We start from the raw sequence: 22,847 nt of genomic DNA, 5'->3' as shown, positions 1-22,847 counted from the left end.
GTGGTCCTGGTGGGGGAGACTGAGATCCAGGGGAGAAGTCTTGTAATTCCTGTCCTGTCACTTCTCTAGTAAGTTTCAGATCCATAGCTCCATCTGTCTAGTTGTCATTTCTCTCAGATTCACATGTTCAAAATGGAACTCTTAATCTGTCCTAATTCCCTGCCAAAGTTTCCAAGTTTCCAAATCCATTTGTCAGTTAAGAATAGAAACGGGGGCCATCCATGACCCCTCTCTTCCTCCTTCCTCTATCTTCTGTTCTATTCCTTGAAGGAAGAGCTTGCCCTCCCCCCCTGCTTCTCCAGTCAAAGCCACTCATAAATGGCTCTCTGAAAATCAGAACTACCATGAGTCAATAATTTCACTTCTGGGCACATACCTTCAAGAAATAAAAGCAAAGATATTTGCACATCCTAGTTCATAATATTATTCATAATAGTCAAGAGATGGAAGTAACCCAATGTGCATCAGTAGGTAAATGGATAAAGTAAATGGGTGTATACACACAATGGAATATTATGAAGCCTTTGAAAAGAAGGAAATCCTCGGTTGGGGGTGTAGCTCTAGCCTATCATGTAGGAGGCCCTGGGTTCATTCCCTAGTATAAAAAAGAAAGAAAGAAGAGAAAGGAAACGCTACAACATGGAGACATGGATAGACCTGGAGGATATTATGCTAAGTGAAAAAAAAAAAAAAAAAAAGCCAGACACAAAAGACACTGCAAAATTCCGCTTATACCCAAAGCAGTCAAATTCACAGACAATAGGGTTGGGAGAAGGGAGAAAAGGAGAGTTGTTTAATGGGTAGAGTTTCAGATTTGCAAGATGAAAAAGTTTTGAAGATCTGTTTCACAATATTGTAACTAAGCTTAACACTACTGAATCGTATGCTTTTAAAGGGATAAACTGGTAAATTTTATGGTTTTTTTAACCATATTAAAAAAAGGGCTTGCTGACCTGTGATTTAAATTAGATTGCATCCCTGCTGCAAGCTCACAGCCAGCCTCTCGGATCATCTCTCTTACTAACATCTCTCAGAGGCAGGAACCCTGGCACAGGCTGCGCATAGTAAATCCCCTGGAAAGTCTTAGACCGGGGCTAGCGGCATCGGAGGGCAAACCTCCAGGTCACAGGACTGCTCTCCCGCCAGGAAAGGGGAGGAGCCCTTCGCGCCCGGGCGGGGTTACGGTAGGTGGGCCCCACCTCGGGAAGTGGCCGTTTTAAGTGCTGAAGGCCGTGGTCACGTGGTGGGAGTGGTGGGGGCGTGGCACCAGGAAGCAGCCTCGCAGCCGGCCCGGGATCGCCGCCGTCTCTGTCCCGGCCTGACTTTCCCGGCCCCACGCACCCCGCCACGGTGCCGCTCGCCCGGCTCCACGCTGGCGGCCGTCTCCGGACCCCCAGCCGCCGCGGCGGCGCCCGCCATGGGCGAGGAGGACTACTATTTAGAGCTGTGCGAGCGACCGGTGCAGTTCGAGAAGGCGAACCCGGTCAACTGCGTTTTCTTCGATGAGGCCAACAAGCAGGTCCGGGCGGCTGGCGCCCTTCTTCCCCGCGCGGTCGGGTGCCGGGTGCGGCCCGCTGTGCCGGTGCCGCGGGGCTGTCGGCGTGCCGAACCCGGGCGTCATGGACCAGGCCCGGGCCTCCCCCACGGTCCCCGCGCCCGTCCTTTCCAGTGGGTGGGCGGAGGGACCGGCGCCACCTCGCCCGGCTGCCAGGTGTCCTAGCAGGGGATCACAAGAATGGATCCGTATCCAGCGCCACCCGCCCAGTGGCCCCTTGGCTAGTGTATTCAGCACGCCAGTCCTTTCCAGCCACCTTTTGTTTTATTTGCCATTGTATACTTGCAGTCAAGAATTTAGAGATTTTCGTTCCCCGCCCCTGAAATTCTGTTAAGGGAGCAAAGACCGTATTTAAGTGCATCAGCGGAGCCAGTGCACAAACGGGCTTCAGATTTGGAGCCTCAGGCACTCAGCCCGATCTTGCGATCTTGCACCGTGGGAAACACTAGGAATGGGAGTCTTTTTGGTCTCACTTTTTGACAGTGTCATCTGTGATCACCAGGGTTTCTAGTCTCTTGTTTCTTGAAATTCGTGTGACCCTCCAAGCATCTTGATTTGCTGCCTGTTAGTTTAATTTAATCCAGGATGGGGTATAGCAGAAGTAATCATTGGTAAATTGGTATTATGAGTCTAGATCCTTTCAAAATTCAGACTATTAATATCGTTTCTTTTCCCTCTCAGGTTTTTGCTGTTCGATCAGGTGGTGCTACTGGGGTGGTAGTTAAAGGCCCAGATGATAGGAATCCCATCTCATTTAGGTAACAGTATTGACATTTTCTGAATAATTTCCACATGTAAACACAATGGTGTTTATCTGATTCAAAAGGTTGTTACCTGATTTTATCTTTGCATTCCCTAAGAGGTCTGGAGTGTATGGAGGTGGATGGGAGAGGGAAGCAGACACTTGTGAGCAATCTTGGTACTACATATTAGATCTGTCAGAGTGAAGTTTGTGCAGCCCTTTATGTGGGAACCAAATACTCCGAAAGTAGTTCACCTACTTCCTCAAGTCAGTGCATGGATGCACTCATTTCCCGTTAGTTGGGGGTAGCATGGGGACTTCCTTACTCTGTTTAGCCCAGGTTTTTTTTAGAGTGTTTGGTGGATGGAGGACATTCATGTTTCTCATGTACTGTAAGAAAATCATGGCTTCCACTATACTTAATGTGATTGGATGTCCCAGTTTACACAAGTTGAGCTGGTGTGATTAACAGCAGCCCTTTTCAACTTTCAGAAATGTCTCAGTTGGGTGACAAACTGTTCAGTCACCTTAATTCCTGTGATTACAGAGGAAGAAAATACAATGTCGGCCCTCAATTTGGTGATGACTTTTAAAAAAAAATTTTACAGTTGGCTTGTTAGTGGAAAACTGTTTTTGAGGTAGAAAGCAGTGGACCTTTTTTTTTTTTTTTTTTCTCTTTTTTCTTTTATCCGCATTTGTTCAGCAAACACTGATGGCAGCCCTTGTGCTAGGCACCAAGCAAGTGAGGACTTTGAATTAGCCTGGCTCCTTTTGGAGAACTCATAAATTTTAATGTGGGAGACAAGAGAGGGCACAGTACTATATGCTATGATAAGTGCAATAAGAGTTCTCAGAATGTGGGAACACACAGAAGATGTGACTTTGATTTGGGGATGGGCTAGGGTACCACTAGTTGGGGAGGTAGAGGGGTGTTCTCAGAGAGGAGGCAGCCTTTGGATAAAGCTTTAAAGTTTGAATGGATGATTTGTAGGTGAAGTGGAGAGGCCTTCTAGATAGAGAACACCATGTGTAAACTCTGGGTGTTTTGGGGACCCCACATCTGTGTAATTGCAGGTTAGAGTGTGGGGAAGGGGAAATGGTAGTGGTGTGACCACTGGCAAAAGCCAGCTTTGAACCTTATATATTCCACTGTGAAATCAGGGCTTTGTTTTGTTACTGAAAATTTATCAGGTCAGGTGTGATGTGATCCCGTCAGTGTTTGGAAACATCACACTGTTCACATTCTTGAATCTGGATTATTTTGGAAGCACATCAGAGGCAGGGATACCACTGAGAGACAAAGGAGATTGGCTAAGCCAGGTTTTGCAAAGACCAGTATCCCAGATGCTACCTCCATTGCATGGGAAACAGGGCATGCTTAGAAAGGCCTTGGTGAGACTTGGTCGGCACAATGAAGAAAAGGAAAGTGAGCCGCCCATGATAGTCTAGATTTGGAAGCTCTGAGGAGCTTGAGGGGGAAGGTATGGAGTTGAACTTTTTTGCTTTTTTGTTTTGTTTTAAAGAGCTTTATTGAGGTATGATCGGCCCATGATAGACTGTTCATATTTACTGTATATGTGTCAGCTTTGTGTTGGTGTGACCAAAATACCTGACAGGAACAACATAGAGGAGAGAAAGTTTATTTTGGGCTCATGGTTTCAATCTATGGTTGGCTGACTCCATTGCTCTGAGCCCAAGAGAAGGCAGAGCATCATGGCAGAAGGGCGTGGTGGAGAAATGCTGCTGTGTTCATGGCTGACCAGGCAGCAGAGAGAGGAAGAAGAAGGGGCTGCAGGAAGAGGAACCCTTCCAGGGCACACCCCTAGTGACCCACCTCCTCCAGCCATGACCCACCCGTCTCTAGTTATCACCCAGTCCATTCAAACTAGCATGAACTGATTATGTTGCAGCTCTCATAATCTGACCATTGCACCTTTGAATATTCCTGCATTAACACAGGAACTTTCAGGGGATGTCTCATATCCACATCATAACGGTATATAGTGTGATAAGTTTTCACATGTGTACACCCATGGAACCAAGACAATAGACATGTCCATACCCCCAAAGTTTCCTTGTGCCTGTCTGTAATCCATCCCTTGAGTTCTCTTTTTAGTGTGGTTTGAAGAGTTATAAGAGTCTGGAGGTTGAGCTGTCTAGTGCATTACTTTGGTTGTGTATTGAGTGGGACCCCAGTGGACTTTCTGACAGCATTGCCATAAGAATGATGGGGATAGAAGGCCGTATTTGTGGAGAAGTTTACTGTATGCTCATATGTATTTATTTATATCTAAACTACATTTCAGGTGACAAATACATGTGATCCTAATTCTTCAGTCACTTGTTGTCCATTATACTGTAAGCTTCTCTAGCAAGTTGTCACCAGTTAAATTTTATTGTTTGAAAAGATACTACTGACAGCTTCAACAACATACTTCTAATGTTCAACGAGAATTTGCTACCTTCTGAATATTTATCTTGTCTTTTGTTTTCCCAGTACATGACAGTAGTCAGAATTTAGTTGTTTAATTTAACTTTTAACATATTCTTTCTTAAAGAATGGATGACAAAGGAGAAGTGAAGTGCATTAAGTTTTCCTTAGAAAATAAGATACTGGCTGTCCAGAGGACTTCAAAGACTGTGGTAAGACATATCTTTAAAAATAGCGTTAAAAAGAGAACATTACAAGTACATTAGGGGCTGGAGGTGTAGCTTGGTGATAGTGCCTTTCCAGCATGCTCAAAGCCCTGGATTTGATCCCCATCACTAAAACAAAAAAAACAAAAAACCAGTTGGAAGAGAGGAATTGCAAAATTGCAGTGTTTAAAGGAAACTTTTTTTTACAAGTAAGAAATAGATTTGAGTAGATAAATGAATCTCACATTAATTTTTTTTTTAGTTGTAGATGAACACAATATGCTTATTTATTTTTATGTGGTGCTGAGGTTTGAACCCAGTGCCTCACACACATGCTAGGCATGCACTCTACCACAGAGCCACAACTCCAGCCCTGAATCTGACATTTTTGACTTAAGATCTTTTTAAAAGTAATTTGAAACTTCCTGCGTTTTTGTGCTGTTTGGTAGCTAGCAGCATGGACTATGTGAGGAATGGTTTTGGTTTCTTGGTATATTGGCCTTATCTGGGTTGCTGTGTTTATTTCTTTCATTGCTGAATGCTGGGGTCCAATAGGAACAGATATTTCTAGTGGAGCAGCTTCTTGGCACTTCACCATTGACCTTGTGAAGTAGAGGAAAAGCTCTCAGGAAAGACCGGCAGAATCCTGCCCTTATCTCTTCAATCACTATTCATTGTTGGAATTTCTGGGAAGCCTCTTGTAAAACCCATTTCTCTGACATTTCCCATTTGAGGAATGAATTTGAAAATCAGTTTCTAAACTCGTAACTAAATAATTAGATAGACTTTTTTTTATTTGAATGATAAACCTGCTGTTTTTAAGAAAGCAGATTATCCACATTATTCTCTATATCTTTCTAATTTTGAGTATTTGTTATTTTCTGATAAGTTTTAAAATTTAATTAGCTTTTTCAATTTATCTTATAGAATGTCAAGTAGGTTAGCAGTATGCTGCCCAATCCAAATTTTTCCCTATTTATTTTTTTCTTACAGGATTTTTGTAATTTTATCCCTGATAACTCTCAGCTGGAATACACACAAGAGTGCAAGGTATGGGTGGTTCTTTCCTCACCTGGTGGCCTTGGCTGTGGGTTGTGGGTGGAGAGCTGTGAGCAGGTGGTGGAGGCACCATCTTGGAATCAGGCTTGTGGAAATGCTGAGCTTGGCCAGGAGTTTCCTCTAGGACACTGGACAGTTTTCCCAGTTTTGAAAATGTGTCTCTTCATGTGTCAAGTGGAGTTGAGAGGAGTGAATGGGTGACAGTTGTTACCCGCAGCCTTGTTAGTGGCTGTTTGGGTCCTGGGCTTCCACACTGCTGGCAGGCATGTGCCTCCTTTGGAGGTTTTGGGGGAGGAATTTTTTCCTGTCTCCCACTATTTCTTTCCTCAGTTTATTGTTCTTTCTGCTTTCCTTATGCTTGCTGTTTTTTCCCAGATGGAGATTCTAATCCATGTTAATTAGATTTGCTGAGTATAATAAACTAGGCCGGAGGAGGCTTAACTCAGTGTCCATTGCACAAGGGAAACTAACCAATGCCTCTAATGCATGGGGAATGGCTTTGTGCATCTTTGGAACTCTTTTGTTAATGGAGTTCAGGGTGGGCTCCTCAACAGGAAGAGGCATCGGCATGTAACCCCTCCCAGTTCTATAGTTGTTCTGTGTGTGAATATCAATGCTATTTGATGAACTTGATGTCTCTGAGCTCTGGTCAGTTATTTTTTTCACAAAACTCAGGCTTCCTCTGTTCTTATGACTAAAGGAATTAAGGAAGATTTAGGGTCTTGATATATTATGGGCAAATATCACAGAAAGCTGTATTTAAAAGAAAATTTGATTTGTTAGTAAGTAAGCTTTCTAGATAACTTCCATTAAAGAGTGATACACACAGCAGAGCACTTAAATTTAAGTTTTTGAAGAAAGTTACTCATGCCTTTCTTATTAAATAAATAAGTAAATGAAAACTTTATTATTTTCAGACCAAGAATGCCAACATACTAGGATTCTGCTGGACTAGTTCTACTGAAATTGTCTTCATAACAGATCAAGGAATCGAATTTTACCAGGTATTAGGTTTATCATTTATGTTTGCTGGAGAAGAGGGTGATAGCAATTTGGCAGCCTTTTGAATTCAGCACTAAAGAGAAATTTTGAGATTCTAGAGCATTAGTCTCTCTTGCATATGTTTTTAATTTTTCTCTTAATTATGGGTAGAAAGTAGAATCCCCATCATCCCTAGAAATAACTATTATGATGGACATGCATGTTTTTCTCATGCATGTTTTTCTACACACGTACTTTCTTTTTTTTTTTTTTTTTTTTACACAAAGGGAATATTGTCTATAAACTTACAGCTGGATTTTTTTTTTTTTTTTTTTTTTTTGCATAGCAGTAACATCTTTCATGTTGTGTCTTTTTTTTTTTTTCTTTTGTGATGCTAGGGATTAAACCCAGGGCCTCACTCATGGTAGGCAAGTATTTATACTGATCCATATTCCAACCTTTCTGTATTTTATTCTGACTGAATAGTGTTCTGTGTAGATATACTACAGTTTATTTTACCACTTCTCTCCATAAGCATGTTTTGTGAGCTCTGTATACTGTTCTTTATGTATCATTATGTATCTGAATGTAAATTACTGCATTTACATTCAGAGTCTCATAAATGCTTCAGTTAGAAAAGGGAAGTCTAGTGCAAACTGGAGTGGAGATAAGATCAGACAGAAGGCAGAGCTGCTGCAGGCCGGGTGGTGACTGGCCTAATATGCAGGGCTCTGGGGGTATCAGTGTGTTTTGATAATTTCCTTGATGAGTGAGGACTTCCTTGTTCCTTGTTCTTTGGTGCTTGGTGCCCCAGGCGTGTGGAGGCTCCGACATGGACTTTGGATTGAAACAACCTGATAGGCTAAAATTGCTTTATTAAATTGCTCCCTAGCTTCTTTGAGACTTATTTTCTCATTTGTTACAAAGAGCTAATGATGTCCACTTCCCCAGGGTTGTGAAGAGTAGATGAGTATGAAAAGCATTGAGCATAGGGTTCCAAGAATAGTAGCTGTAATAAACACAAATGACATTTTTCTATTTAGTTCAGTGGGCTTTTTGTGAATTTTATCTTCCTTGATTTACTGTATCATCTTCTGATACTTTTCTGTTTTTAAAATGAAGATTCTGTGTTTTGAACTTTGCCTCAGGTACTGCCTGAAAAACGGAGTCTGAAACTCCTGAAGAGCCATAATATCAATGTGAACTGGTACATGTACTGTCCCGAAAGCGCTGTGATTCTGCTGTCTACCACAGTTCTTGAAAATGTTCTTCAGCCTTTTTATTTTAGGGTAAGATTAAGCTCCCCCTTAAAAAAATTCCTTTTCCCCACTCCTACCCTGTTCTTATGTCCTAATGGGTCCCTTTTTAAAGGGGCAAGTTCCTCTAACACAAGCCTCACCACTATGGCCAGTAGAGGGCACCCTACACCATCTCATCAACTCCAAGAAAGATTTACTCTTGTGGAGCTGTGAGTACAGCACACAGGAGTGGGCCATTGGAAAGGATGGAAAGATTGGGTTCATTTCATTGATTAAATGTAGGAAAAGAAAAAACATTGAAGAAGTTTAATAAGCTTTTCCTAAAACTTTCTCTCCCTAAACAGGCTGGCACTATGTCAAAGCTGCCCAAGTTTGAGATTGAATTGCCCGCTGCACCAAAGTCAACTAAGCTCAGCCTTTCTGAAAGAGACATTGCAATGGCGACCATGTAGGTCTTTGAGACAATTTCTTCTTGTAATTGCTTCTAGTTACATAAATAATAGGAATGTGGTATATTTTTTGTTTTTGTTTTGGTGCTGGGGATTGAACCCAGGGCCTTGTGCATGTAAGGCAAGCACTCTACTAACTGAGCTATATCCCCAGTCCTAGGAGTGTGTTTTGAGCATGACAGTAGTGACCTTTTCTCAAGGAAAGGACCCTTTGAACTCATAAGGACTCTCTATGACATGTACTACTTAGATGTTATGAATATAGAAAATCTTTGGATTTTCTTTTAAATTTTTACTAGCTTTTTGATTTTAGGGAAGGTTTTTTCACCTCTCTAGTCAGATACATCAAAAAAAAAATTTTTTTTTCAGTACTGGGGATTGAACCCAGATACATCTCCAGATATTTTAAAATTTTATTTTGAGACAGGGTCTCACTAAGTTCTTCAGTCTGGCTTTGAATTTGTGATCTCCTGCCCCAGCCACCCAGGTAGCTAGGATTATAGGCATGTTTCACCACATCGAGCCCAATTTATTTTTTAATTATCTTTTAGATTTTCTTGTTTAGTTTGTGAGTTAAAGTCTAACAAGGACTTTTTGTAGCTAAAATATAATTGGTCTAAATATAAAAATCTGTTCATCTAATAAACATGGAAATGAATTATTGATATAGGAAGGTATATTTTCATTTAGAAAAACATATCTCACTTTTAAGCTGTGTAATGAAAATTTCAAACACAAAAATGGAAACAGATACAAAGAACTCTCTGCATGCCCATATCCATAATTCAACAGTTATTAAAAAATTTGCTTCTAAAGTATTTGATTCTTCTGTGGGTTTCTAAACTTAAAAATTTTTAAATAGTAGCATGCTTTTTCTTCTTTTCTTTTTTTAAACATACTATTCTTTGGCATCCCAGTTTAGAAAACAGATAAAGTGAGAGCAGTCTTGGATGAAGTGGGTCTGGAGACCATTCCCTGTCCCTTCAGCTTCCTCCTCATCCATGTGGCAAGCCCAGTGTGGTATTAACCAGTGTATTAGAAATTTGCATTCAGGAGCTGCTCACAACGACATTTATTAGGTGATAATTAAAATGAGTAGTAATTATATTTTCCTATTACTAAAGAATATGTACTCATTATATAAAACTTGGAAAGCAAAGATAGAAAATGAAAGTAGCCATAGCTTATTACCACTCAAGGATAGCTATTAACAGCAAGTATCCCTTCCTAATACTTTTGAACTCTGTTTAGATTTATGATTCTCTTTTGAAAGGTTGTGATCAAACCATATTTATTTAATTTTGCATTCCCTTCTCCACTGAAGCTTATGATAGGCTTTGTGTCATTAACTGCAGTTTCTTTGTAAACATTTTTGTTGGCTGCAAAATCGTCTTATTAAGTGAGTTCTCACAGTTTATTTAACTATGACTGCATAATTCAGCATTTATAAGGAAGAAATTTTAAATGGCAAAAATGTGACTCATGTCTGTCTTCTGATTAGATATGGGCAGCTTTATGTTCTCTTCCTGCGACATCATTCTCGGACCTCCAATAGCACGGGAGCAGAGGTGGTCTTGTATCATTTACCACGGTACATTTCATACTCTTTCCTCTTTCTCTGATTTGAAATAATGAAGTAAAGCCTGTTGCTCTGTTTTTTGATTATTCTGTTGTCCTACAGAGAGGGTGCCTGTAAAAAGATGCACATATTAAAGTTAAACAGGACGGGAAAGTTTGCCCTCAACGTGGTGGACAACCTGGTAGTCGTTCATCATCAGGATACAGAGGTATGAGTTTTTTTCTGGGGAATCTGATCTGTGTGTATACAGGTTAGAGCTGATTAAAACTTAGCACTGTAAAAATTGGCAAAACTTCTGAATAAGGACTAGAAAGTGCTCTTTATGCTCTTTAACTTTTGGTCTTCTAGGTGGAAAGAGGTTTGATATTGTAAATGGTTTAGAAAAAAGTGATTCCCCTGACAGTTGACTAAGGATAATTAAAAACTAGTGCAGAAAATAACACATGAGATTTGACCTTTGGAACAATTATTTGGTCGAGCCAGCTGAGAGTTACCTGCAGAACCGCAGAGGGGTGTGCATCCATGACCTCTGCACCCCTGTGTGGGCCCAGATGATAGAGCCTGGCAGTCGTGGTTTCAGGCGGTGGGCCCAAGAGATCTGAAGTGAGGCCTGCCTGCTTGTAGGCTGTTACCAGGGCATCTGGTGTAGACAAGCCACTTCCCTCCCTTGCCTTCCTGGAGATGTTTCAAGTTAAAGACTTGCTGAAATCACTTTGAGCCAGGAGTGGTGGCACATACCTATAATCCCAGCTACTCTGGAGGCCGGGGCAGAAGCATCAAAATTTCGAGGCCAGCCTGAGATACTTAGTCCTAGTCTCAAAACAAAAGAAAACAAAAAAAGGTTTAGGGATATAGTTCAATGATAGAGTGCGTCAGGCCCTAGGTTCCATCACCAGTAGCCCAAAATGAAAAAAAGAAAAACAATCACTTTGAGCTCTTAAAGGAAGCTTGCCATAAGTGCAAGAAGTATTTGTGAGAAGAGGTAAAAGTGGAAAAGAAAGTTGTGGTGTTAATGGCAGATTCCTCCTCAAATTAGAACTAGCCTGAAGCGATAGAATGCAAACACAGACTTTGAAACTCACCTGGAGGGCTGGGGATGTGGCTCAAGCGGTAGCGCGCTTGCCTGGCATGTGTGCGGCCCGGGTTCGATCCTCAGCACCACATACCAACAAAGATGTTGTGTCCGCCAAGAACTAAAAAATAAATATTAAAAATTCTCTCTCTCTCTCTCTCCTCTCTCACTCTCTCTTAAAAAAAAAATACTTATTAAAAAAAAAAAAAAAGAAAGAAACTCACCTGGAATGATTGGATGTAATGCTTCCTTTGTCTCCACCCCAGACTTCAGTGATATTTGACATCAAGTTGCGGGGAGAGTTCGATGGCACGGTTACCTTCCATCACCCTGTGCTTCCAGCTCGATCGATCCAGCCCTATCAGATTCCCATGGCAGGTGAAGTGGATTCTGTGAGAGGCCTGTGCTGCTATTTCCCTGTGTACTCTAGTTCTTGCTGTGATCTCTGGGAGTCATGTTCAAGATGGGATGAGGGGTGGGGTGGTAACATACACCTACAATCCAAGCTAATTGGGAAACTGAGGCAGGAGGATTGTGGATTTGAGGCCAGTCTGGCCAACTTACTGAGACTCCATCTCAAAAAGAAAAAAAAAGTTTTGAGGAATACACAGGGATTCCTCAGTCAGTGTGATTTTTGGGGAGGGACGTTTGTTATATTTTCTTCCTCCACTGTTGGGGATGAAACCCAGGGCCTCACACTTGCCATACCTCCAGCCAGTCTGTTCTACTTTAAAAAGAATACAACTTATTATAATTGCATAAGTTAAAATTGTGTTGTGAAAAGAATATTTTCCTTTGAAGGAGATAGAATGATTTCTCTTCCCTGAGTTTTAAAATGGAGAATTGTGATTATGCATTGGAGCTGAAAGGTTTTTTAATGTTGATAACCACTTAAGATTTTCTCTTTGCCTAAGCTCTGTAATCCTGCAATTAAACTGGGCTGCTGATGGCTCTTATTTTAACCTGGGGTTACTCTTCCCTGTCTTTTCACATTCTGTGTCACTAGTTATAATACCCGCATTCTCTTGTGATCAGTGCTAACAATAAGAACTTAGAGCTGTGGTTCTTGGTTTATTGCAAATCGGTTGTCCTCTTGCCCAGAAAGGTTGGTGTGATACTGCCGGTTACCTGTGACGAGTTCTGCTCCTTTCAAATGTTGAAGTTTGAACATTAGAGAAGCACGAGGAGGCAAGCACATAAAGCAGGGTTTACTTAAAAAGGGGTAACAGATTTCTCCTGGGAGGGAGAAGAGGGCCATAGCTGATATCCTGGTATCCCAAGAAGCAAGGTGTTCCGCCTTTTTATGTCTTAGGCTTCCTTTGTTTTCCTGCTCTCTTCCTCTTATCTTTCTCCTTCCTGTGTACGTGACTAGGCCTAGGAGGTGCTTGGTGGGATGGCCAAAAGGTGAGAAGCAGATGGATTTGGGGTAGAGGGGAGGAAAGGGCTGGATGGAGCAGCCCAGGACACATTAATTAACAACTTTATAACTCCCTGCAGGGAGGGGCAATTCCTGGAACTGGTTGCTTTAAAAGCAAAAGATTAGAGCTGGGGCTGGTTATCTTGATAGGGTGGAGGAAGGACTCTGAAGGAATTAATGCTTCAATTCCTCCATTCTGGGGATCTGACCCTTGCCTTTCTGCCTCTCTATTCTGGCTTCAGGGGGAAGAAGTCCGAAGGGAGTCAGAATTTCAGAAAAAGGGGAAAGAACCAGCTTTTGCTTGCTCCCAAAGCAAATTTATTTCAATAACTTAAGACAGTATTCTGCTTTCTTTTAAAGGGAGATTGGAGTTCACAGTTAGTAGTCAAAGTCTCAATGTAAACCATAGTTGACAGCTCATGTTTGGGACTCTGGTGGCCGGGTTTTGTTCTTAAGAGGAACACCTGTGAGGTGGCATCCCATGGTTGGACTGCCTTGCACTCCTGCTTTTCCCAAGGAAGAGTGAGAGTCAAGCTCATGGTGGGTGGTAGTTTAGTGAAAGCACCTGTGGGTCACCTGCCCATCCTGCTGATCAGCCAAAAGCTTAATTGCTTTCCTGCATGGTCTAGAAGAAGAAGCTGGTTCTCTCAGATATTTGGGTCTTTCACCTCTTTTCTGCATCTCAGTTTTCCCTGGGTAATTATGTTTGCACTAAAAGAATAGATTGTCTCAGATGATTAGCTTATATCTGTTGCCCAATTAACATGAAAGTAAGTACTGGTGAATTCGGGGGAAAAATCGCTTGAAATATTTAAAATCTTCAGCTCCGAGCCAGTTGTTAAGGTCTAGTCCGTTGGGTGTTCCTTGGCTCATTTTGATAAAACAAGTGGCAGGCATGGTCAAAATAATAGCTCCAGCATTAGGAGGAATCCAAGAGCCCGGTGGAGTCTGTGGAGTTCTAGGGATTGTGGGTTGGGGAAGCTTGTTTTGAGGTTACTGGCCCTTCATTTTGTCTCCTGCTGATCTGTGAGCCCCTGGCAGACTTGACACTCTGTATGTCACCCTGTGCTACCATGGGGTGGGGTTCATTCAAGAGCTGAATGGGCTGTTTTGTAACCAACAGTTTGGGGAAGAGTCAGCTACCCTTTATTGCTTCTGATTTTGGCCTGTTAAACCAGTGGTCTCCATTTAACTACACATTAGGATCATTTGGGGAACTTAAAACACTCAAGGGAGTTCTCCCCAGGGGCACGTGAATCAGTGTGCTGTGGTGTTGAGGGCCATTGGCTCAGTTCAGGTGTAGGTCCAGCCAGTGCTGAAGCCTGTCCATCTGGGCTCTCCCCCAAAATAGAGTGTGTGGTCTACTGAAAATCATCACCTTCCCACCCACTGATTGATTGTACCTGGGTTATGGAGACAGAACTGTTTACAAACTATTTAGTTTGTACAGCTGCCCACATGACACCTGAACAGGGTAACTGTTTGTCCCAAGTCCCTAGCATGTGAGGCTTGGGTTATCTGGGTAGATCTGTTTCCCAGACAGCTCTCTGTGCCTGGGCCTAGTCTGTGCAGTGGATATTCAAGCTGATTATTTAGATTATTAAATCACAAACCATTTTTATTTGAAACAGTGAATTTGGGTACTCGATTTTGAATCACCTTGGTCAGTTTCTCAGTTCTTTAATGTGTATGTATGCAAGGTGACATCTTTGGTCATTAAAACTGTGAATGAAGCCTTGACATGGTTTTTCCTCCTTGAGGAAACCTTTTCTTTCTGTTTCCTTTGTTCATTCTTTCATTTCCTTCCTCCCCCCTCCCTTCCTCCCTTTCTATTTGGTGTTAGAGATTTAACCCAGGGGCACTTTACCACTGAGCCACATCAGTGCCCACTCCCGCCCCCCTTTTTTGAGACAGGGTCTCACTAAGTTGCTTAGGGCCTTGCTAAGTTGCTGAGGCTGGTCTTGAACTTGTGATCCTCCTGTCTCATCCTCCTAGGCTGCTGGGATTATAGGCATGTGCCATCATGTCTGCCGAGGAGACATTTTCATGGATTGTTCTCGACTCCTTCCCTCTTCTTCCCTATGTGTTACAGTGAGACAGGACAGTGCTTTTCCTACAGTCATTTACTGAGGGCCTTAAAAAGTGTCACCTTTTGCATCTTAAGTACAGTGTTTGCAGCATTTTCTGACTGCTTCATCACTCTGTGTTTTCTCAATTTGCAGGTCCTGCTGCTGTGACCAGCCAGTCTCCTGTTCCCTGTAAACTCTGTATCCTTTACAAAGGCCTTGGCACTGCCCAGAGCGGGCAGTGGTTGCCTCTTCTTTACAGCTGGTCCTGGAGTATCCCTGCCACCAGCCCAAGGCGCCTGTGGAGAAGGCCCTGCAATCTTCCCTAAGCATTTGGGGCTTATGTAGAGTGAGATTAGCACATGGAGGGGGGCCAGTGCTAACTGAACCTGGGCTTCCCCTTTGTTTACATTTCTTCCCGATTTAGAATTTCCTATAATGTGTAGATTCTTCATCCTGGATTGTCTTTCAACCTGACATCATTATCAGTGCAAGCCAAGGTATGTCTCAGGGGAGACAGTCAAGGACAATCATCATGTAAGAAAATAGTGCTCGTTGACTTAACCTCAGAGTTGTAGCCTGTGACATTTTTGACATGAATCTTTGAGAGATGACCTTTTCCTTCAACCTTGGGAATGGGGTTGTTTTCAGCTTATACTCGGCTCTCTGCTCTGCATTCATTTTGTCCCAAGCCATGTTATTTTTAATAATTAAAGCAACAACTAAAGCAGCAGGCCCCTACTATAAGTCCAGACACCATGGCATGGGGTCTCCATTCTTGTCCCCCACCAACATTCCCACGTGTGCCTAGAAGCCCATTCCCCTTTCTCACCTTGCTGGTGAAGCTTCCCTCAGCTGGTTTCTTGTCTCTTCCTGGGTAATCATATTGTGTCTTTTTCCCTTAGAGAACTTTCTATATTAGTCTTGAGTCACTTGTGTATTTCCTGTCTTCTGGGATTCTCAAGGAGAAAGCCCTGATGCTGTGTGCATCCTGTGTATCATGAACTTGCTTCTCTTGGGCATCTATAATCGCACTAGCTTTGTTCTGCCTAAAGACAGTTGAGAAACTGGCCACTTTGGTTATTTAAAAAAATTTTTTTAGTTGTAGATGGACACAATATCTTTATTTTATTTTTATATCTTTATTTTTATGTGGTGCTAAGGATCGAACCCAGGGCCTCATGCATGAGAACTGAGCTACAACCCCAGCCCACTCTGGTCATTTTTTTTAATATTTATTTTTTTAGTTATAGGTGGACACTTTTATTTTTATGTGGTGCTGAGGAGCAAACCCAGTGCCTCACAAATGTGAGGTGAACGCTCTTCTGATCCACAATCCCAGCCCACATTCTGGTCATTTTTGATGAGTGCTTTGTTCTCCTGTGGAACTTCAACTGAGAAAAACTGCACTGGCCTGTCTGCCCGCAGTGGGGGGCATTCAGTACACATCAGGGTTGATAAGTGAGTTATGAAATCCCACTGAGAGCTTGCAGAGTGACCCAAGTTTGGGGTGATGTTGATGCTATATGTTAACATCTTTTTCTATGTGAAACATTTAAAGGGGCTAGGTACTGTGGTCCTATTTGGAGTTAAGGACCTGCTGTCCTCCATATTTAGGGACATACACCACTGACATGCTTCCAAATGTAGAACTTGCTTTCAAGGGATCAGCTTAGGCATGCAGAAAGTTTGATAACCTGTCCTTCTGTTGTCAGATGTGTTTCTTAGTGTCCTGACTTTGGTTAGAAAGAAAGGACCATTAACAATATTTGTGTTTTTTCCATGAGTGTTTAGGATTACCACTTGTTGGACTTTTATTCTGATTTGTACTATATCATTAAATTTGCTGCCTCTTAAAATCCAGGTTACCTCTGGAATCTTCAGGTGAAACTCCAGCCCATAGTAAATCTCTTGCCAGATAAAGGAAGATTAATGGACTTTCTTCTCCAGAGGAAGGAGTGCAAGATGGTCATCCTGTCTGTCTGTTCACAGAGTAAGCTAAAGAATCCTCCTCTGTTAGTCTTGTTCCCATAGTAGGCTTGTGCTGCCACCACCCTCCCCGTTATGGGGAGGTAACACAAGGTCTACAACCTATAGACTTGTTTTTTTAATTGAAAGATTGCTTATGTAATCCCTTGGATAGGCTGAGAAATAAACATGGTTTGTAGAGAATTCAGTAGAAAAGACTAGAAAATTGATAGTTCCAGATGAAAGCAGACTTGAAAATGAGCATACACAATGGAGTGGGCCCTTTACCTCTAGTGTTAAAACAAATATCTTCCAGAATCCGAGTCATAAACTGCAGATATTGCTGCTTGAAGAATGTCCTGAGCCAGGTGTGGTGGTGCACACCTGTGGTTCCAGTATTTGAGAGGCTAAGGCAGAAGAGCCCATGAATTTGAGACCAGCCTGGAAAACATAGTGAAACCCTATTTCAAAGCTTTAAAAAAAATACCCCAAACCCCAAATCATCTTCTAGTATCTTGCCTTAGCTATTTTTTACGAGATTTTTCAGTTGCTGGTTCTAACATTTCTTTGGGCTGAGGTTGTGCCTCAGTGGTAGAATGCTTGCCTAGCACGAGTGAGGCCCTGGGTTCAATCCTCAGCACCTCATAAAAATAAAGATATTGTGTCTATCTACAACTAAAAATAAATATTTAAAAAATATATGTAACATTTCTTTGAACGCCCTTTAAAAGAATGTTATCAGCAACCTTTTGAGATTAAGAGTCATCAGCAAAACGCTGAAATTCCAAAGATTACATAGTTGGTTTGATTTTGTATTGTATTCTTTCCAGTGTTGAGTGAGTCAGACAGAGCCACACTGCCTGTGATAGCCACTGTGTTTGATAAACTCAACCATGAGTATAAAAAGTACCTGGACGCTGAGCAGAGTTACGTGATGGTAAGTTAGATACTTTATAACCAAGCCCTGTTTTAGTCAGCATTTTCATTGCTGTGACCAAAACACCTGACAGGAACGATTTTAGAGAAGGGAAAGTTTATTTGGGGCTCATGGTTTCAGAGGTCTCAGTGTATAGATGGCTGTTTCACAATCTAATCATTTTATTGAGCATTCCTGCATTGACACAGGAGCTTTTGAGTGAGACCTCGAATCCAACCCCCTAATTCCTCAGCCATTAAAATGCAAGATTTTGATAGCATAAAGTCACTGAGGTTTGATGTGTGCAGAGGGCAGGGTGGCAATAGGACATGCAGTGTGCCATCTCATTTTTGCCTTGCTTTTTTTTTTAATTTTTTTTTTTAGTAGTTGTATGTGGACAGAATGCCTTTATTTTATTTGTTAATTTTTATGTGGTGCTGTGGATTGAACCCAGTGCCTCACACATGCTAGGCAAGCGCTTTGTTACTGAGCTACAGCCTCAGCCCTTTGCCTTGCTTTTTAACCAATGTTTTGATCTTACACATAAACAGGTCCTTGTACATTGCTAGAGCTTTGTCTTAGCAATTAGAAATGCAGTTTCCATTACTTATCACACCTCTTCCTTTTGCTTTAGGATGTAATAAGTACAAAAATAAATTTATCCTAGAATTCCGTCAGTATCCTGAGCAGACTGATGCTTTTCAGTTTGTAGTGAGGGGCTAGAAATAATCAACATGGCTTATGACCAGGTACTGTACTATTGGTGCATCATGTTTTCTGAAGCAAGAAAGAAAAGTTTAGGACAAGCAGGAGAAATTATTTCACATCAAGTGCCTGATTAGTCCTAATGCTGGAAGTGGTTTTAAATAACACGCACAGAACTCCCCTTTAGCTCTTCAAGGGCAGCAGGTCTGAAGCAGGCTGTTCAAGGAGGCGGGCTGCCTGGATCACCTCTCTGCCCCATCCCGTCAGCCACGAGGGATGGCTGAGCTTTCCCAGACCCCTCTGCTGTTGGTGTCTTGGGCTGTGGCAGTCAGAAGGTCTGCCCCCAGATGGCAGTTCTGGGCTTCCCTACATGGCCACCAGGTTTCACAGACTCAGCATTTGTGGGTGCAGCCCACTCACTGGAGATGGTGAGCACCTGGAGCTACAGAAATATGGGGTCTCAGGCTGCACCCACAGCTACTGCAGAACATGCAGCATTGAAACATGAGGCAAAATAGTCAAGGACTTCTCACAGCATGGTCTCTCCCATCTTAGTCATATTTGGGGAGCTGGGGCTTCCCGAGAAAAATCCTGACATACTGCGCTGGGGTTGTGGCTCAGTGGCAGAGTGCTTGCCTAGCATGTGCGAGGCGCTGGGTTCGATCCTCAGCACGGCATTAAAAATAAATAAAATAAAGATATTGTGTCAACTACAATTAAAAAAATATTTTTAAAAAATCCGATATACTGGGCTAGGGGTGTAGCTCAGTGGCAGAGCACTTGCCTAATGTGCATGAGGTCCTGGGTTCCATCCCTAGCATCACAACAAAACAGAAAGTTTAAAAAAAAGATCCCAATATTCTCATTGCAACCTTTATTGTCAGTCAGAGCTTCATAAAACAAGCTAGCCATTTTGTTTTTATTAGTTAACAAATGCCATAGTTCAGGATTAAGAATATTAAGGAGGTTGAAAGTTTTCAGAGATTAAAAAAAGTATGATGTATCTGAAGAGAAAAGTGTGACTTAGGCTTATGTAGTTCCACCTACCATGGATCCACCCTGAGTATTTCCAAGATGATCAACTCTGACCTGCCACCATCCCAAGTTGGCACAGGAAGTTTTCTCTAAATAGTGAAATTGTCCTCTGTCTTGTCTTAGGTTTCCATCATGGAATTTCACTCTTTTGGGATTAACTGTAATTGGTACCATTTCTGTAGAAGACAGCTAATAAGATCAACACCTGTGATTTATCCCTTTAGGCAGTAGAAGCAGGGCAGAGCCGGAGCAACCCGCCTCTCAAAAGGCCCACCCGGACCCAGGCTGTGGTGGACCAGTCTGACATGTACACCCATGTGCTGTCAGCATTCGCCGAAAATAAGGTGCTACAGCTTTTCAGCCTTTTTGGGACCAAGAATTCTCCAAATGGGTTGTTGTGGGGAAGTAGTAGAAATCACACTCTGACTAGGGCTAGCTGGAGCCGCCTTGGGTGATGGCCTTTGCTGGTACTTTGGTTTCTAATATCAGAACTGATGGAATTGCCCTTCATGTGGTTCTGAGATCAGTGCAAAACCAAACTGGGCCATTTTACTCTGGGCACAAGTACAGGGTAGGATAAAGGAGTTTTATGTAGTTCCTTTTGTTAATTCTGGTGCTTAAAAATCCACTCTTCTCTCTGTAGGAGATGCCACATAAATTTGTGATAGCTGTGCTGATGGAATATATTCGCTCTCTTAACCAGTTTCAGATTACAGTACAGGTAACTTTATTGGCATTTGTCATCCTAAGAGGAGTTAAATAAAAGCACTTTCAGTCTTAGATGACAATTTTACTCACTAGAAGGGTCTGCATACCTGACACAGAACTTTGAGTGACTTGAACATCCCCCATTGTTGAGTTGGAATGAAAGTGTAATGTCAAGTTGGGTTGAAACCATTTCTCGTCATAACTGAAACATTTGCCCAAGTCAGTGGCTGCCTGCAGTCCTCAGGCAGCGCCCCGTCTGTCATAGTTAAGCCACTGGAAACGTCCTTCTGTTTTGTTCCCAGCATTACTTACATGAACTTGTCATCAAGACGCTTGTCCAGCACAACCGCTTTTACATGCTGCACCAGTTCCTGCAGTACCATGTGCTCAGCGACTCCAAACCTTTGGTGTGTATCACCAGATTTTTATTCTTGTTGTGATTAAAAGCTTAAAATGTTAACCTTCCAACTGAAGCTCGTCTGAAACTGTCTTGCAGGCTTGTCTGCTGCTGTCCCTCGAGAGTTTTTACCCTCCTGCTCATCAGCTGTCTCTGGATATGCTGAAGGTAATGCAGGTCTGTCACAGCTTCAGACAGCACAAGTGTTTTTGTCACTTGCTCTGATCTGCACTTCTCTCTCCCTTCCAGCGACTTTCAACAGCCAATGACGAGATAGTAGAAGTTCTTCTGTCCAAACACCAGGTATTAGCTGCCTTGAGGTTTATCCGGGGCATTGGTGGCCATGACAACATATCTGCACGGAAATTTTTAGATGCTGCAAAGCAGACCGAAGACAACATGCTTTTCTATACTATATTTCGGTTTTTTGAACAGCGAAACCAGCGTTTACGAGGAAACCCTAATTTCACACCAGGTGAGTACACTTACTAGGGGAAAACCTGGGGTAACCGTAGACTCATGTAGTAGCAGGAACCCAATGTGGGTGGGCAGCTTTTGTGTAAGGAGGATTCCTATGTTAGCTTTTCTGGAAATGAAAGTTCCTAACAACAGCTAACCTAGCCTGTGGTCTAAACTGTGGATTCATCACGTGGGTGTAATTAATGTGAATTAATTACACTTTGGAACTCACAGCAGAGGTGTTTTGGGTTGAGACATTCAGGAACAAGAGAGCAAACTGTGGCCTAAGGGTTTTAAACGATTCTTGCCTAAAATGGAAGCATTCTTTTAGTAAGCCTTGAAACACCGGCTAATAACTCATCTCCAAATAGTGATAAAATCTAAGACATTTCTTCTTAGGACAGACTCCAATTTAGGTCTGCCAACCTTTTCTCTCAGCATCCAGTGCAAGATGGTACTGACCCCAACAATGGGTGCAAATCACTTTCATTTAGTTTTTCTGCTCATCTGAGCACATGGTGACTTGCTAGGAATTATGAAGGTACTAGTTCTGTAGTAGAAAGGGCAACCCCAAAAGTTAGGAAAACAGGTATTTTATTAAAGAAAAATAAGTTAAAACCCAGTATACAATCTGTGAGCTACATTCTCTTGTTTTCCTTTCCTGTCACACCTAGTGGTGACTAAATCTCTGTTTTCCTTCATAGGAGAACACTGTGAAGAACATGTTGCTTTTTTCAAACAGGTTTTTGGAGACCAAGCTCTAATGAGGCCTACAACATTCTAGGCTTTTTTTTTAATATATATATAAAAATGTGTACAAAGTTAATTTATTGCATTAATAAAGCTCTTTAAACTACAAAATTTCATAATAAAGTATATCTACAATATCCTCAAATGTTACTAAAAATATGGTATAGAATGTGTATGATGGCTTACTCCCCAAAAAAGGAGCCAGTGTGTAGATTGGCCTTCAAACAGTGTCCATGAGCAGATCACATTCACAGTTACCCTACGTGTCATTCTTCTTGTCAAACATGAGGTTTCTTTCCTGAAGGACTAGGTGGGGGGTGGGGGAGGCTTTAGTGTCCCAAAGGTCCCTTCAGATTTCATAATACTGCTTCACAAGTCACCAAGTCACATGCACATTCCTGAGTTTAAAAGCAGGACATCTGAAGCTCTGTTCAACAGCCCCAGGCCTGGAACACCGGGTGTTCAGCTCAGTCTTGACGATGCAGTTACTGTCCAGTGGTAAACAGACCGACCCCTTGACACAGTTCAAAGTCACAAACCCTCGAAGAAGGCTAGAAATTTAGGAGTCGTTCTCGCTCTGAGCCTTTGTACCGATCTTGGGTGGTTCGACTTTTGGCTTTATTTACTGATGGGCCTATGAAAGAGAGAAATAATATTTGTTATTTCTTCAGGAGAAAAGGAGATAGTTTATACTGGATTGCGATAGTCTGTCCCCTAGGGATAGAGAAAAGTCCCTCAGTTACAAAGGTATAAGGCAAATAATAATGTTGTCCTTTCAACCAGGGGACATTTCTACAAGATATAGTAGTCACAGAAGTAAACAGATCATAAAGGAGTAGTGGAGGTCAAGGCCTTTTGCTAAAAACCTTCATCACAGGGGAATGAACAGCTGTTTTAACTGCTGGGGCTCATTCCTCAGCAGTGGGAGGGCATCCTGGCCTGGCCTGCTATCATGCAAATTAATTCAAAGATCAGACTTTAGCTTTTGTTAAGCAGACAAGAAAAAAAAATGTTCACAATTTACTAATGAAATAGTTTGGATATTCCTGAAATCCCTGGACAGGACTTTTTTCCTTCAAAAAGAATTTCTACT

General features: G+C 42.1%; 2 protein-coding genes across 2 annotated transcripts in view; one reads left to right on the top strand and one right to left on the bottom strand.

Moving 5' to 3' along the window:
* The first annotated feature begins 1,279 nt into the window (after positions 1 to 1,279).
* On the top strand, positions 1,280 to 21,790 carry Rmc1 (regulator of MON1-CCZ1). Its single transcript, XM_026388085.2, has 20 exons — positions 1,280 to 1,519; positions 2,237 to 2,313; positions 4,856 to 4,940; positions 5,928 to 5,984; positions 6,911 to 6,997; positions 8,123 to 8,263; positions 8,578 to 8,681; positions 10,184 to 10,273; positions 10,364 to 10,469; positions 11,600 to 11,711; positions 14,973 to 15,017; positions 15,263 to 15,316; positions 16,681 to 16,809; positions 17,615 to 17,721; positions 19,665 to 19,784; positions 20,084 to 20,161; positions 20,451 to 20,555; positions 20,645 to 20,713; positions 20,795 to 21,020; positions 21,709 to 21,790. The coding sequence occupies exons 1-20, from the start codon at positions 1,418 to 1,420 to the stop codon at positions 21,786 to 21,788; spliced, it is 1,974 nt and encodes a 657-aa protein (XP_026243870.2). The 5' UTR covers positions 1,280 to 1,417; the 3' UTR covers positions 21,789 to 21,790.
* The window catches only part of Npc1 (NPC intracellular cholesterol transporter 1), a 49,713-nt gene continuing 47,850 nt past the window's right edge, over positions 20,985 to 22,847 (bottom strand). Inside the window, exon 25 of the mRNA XM_026388084.2 lies at positions 20,985 to 22,388. Within this exon, the coding sequence (XP_026243869.1) occupies positions 22,306 to 22,388 (83 nt within the window). The 3' untranslated portion in view covers positions 20,985 to 22,305. The remainder of the gene's footprint in view (positions 22,389 to 22,847) is intronic.

The sequence above is a fragment of the Urocitellus parryii genome, chromosome 13 (genome assembly GCF_045843805.1).
Source record: "Urocitellus parryii isolate mUroPar1 chromosome 13, mUroPar1.hap1, whole genome shotgun sequence".
Taxonomy (NCBI): Eukaryota; Metazoa; Chordata; class Mammalia; order Rodentia; family Sciuridae; genus Urocitellus; species Urocitellus parryii.
This window is presented reverse-complemented; position numbering and strand designations above follow the sequence as displayed.

Coding starts and splice junctions, on each gene's coding strand:
- Rmc1 (XM_026388085.2), top strand. CDS start 1,418: ATGGGCGAGGAGGACTACTATTTAGAGCTGTGCGAGCGACCGGTGCAG. Junction 8,682..10,183: donor GACATTGCAATGGCGACCAT/GTAGGTCTTTGA, acceptor TCTTCTGATTAG/ATATGGGCAGCTTTATGTTC. Junction 10,274..10,363: donor GTCTTGTATCATTTACCACG/GTACATTTCATA, acceptor GTTGTCCTACAG/AGAGGGTGCCTGTAAAAAGA.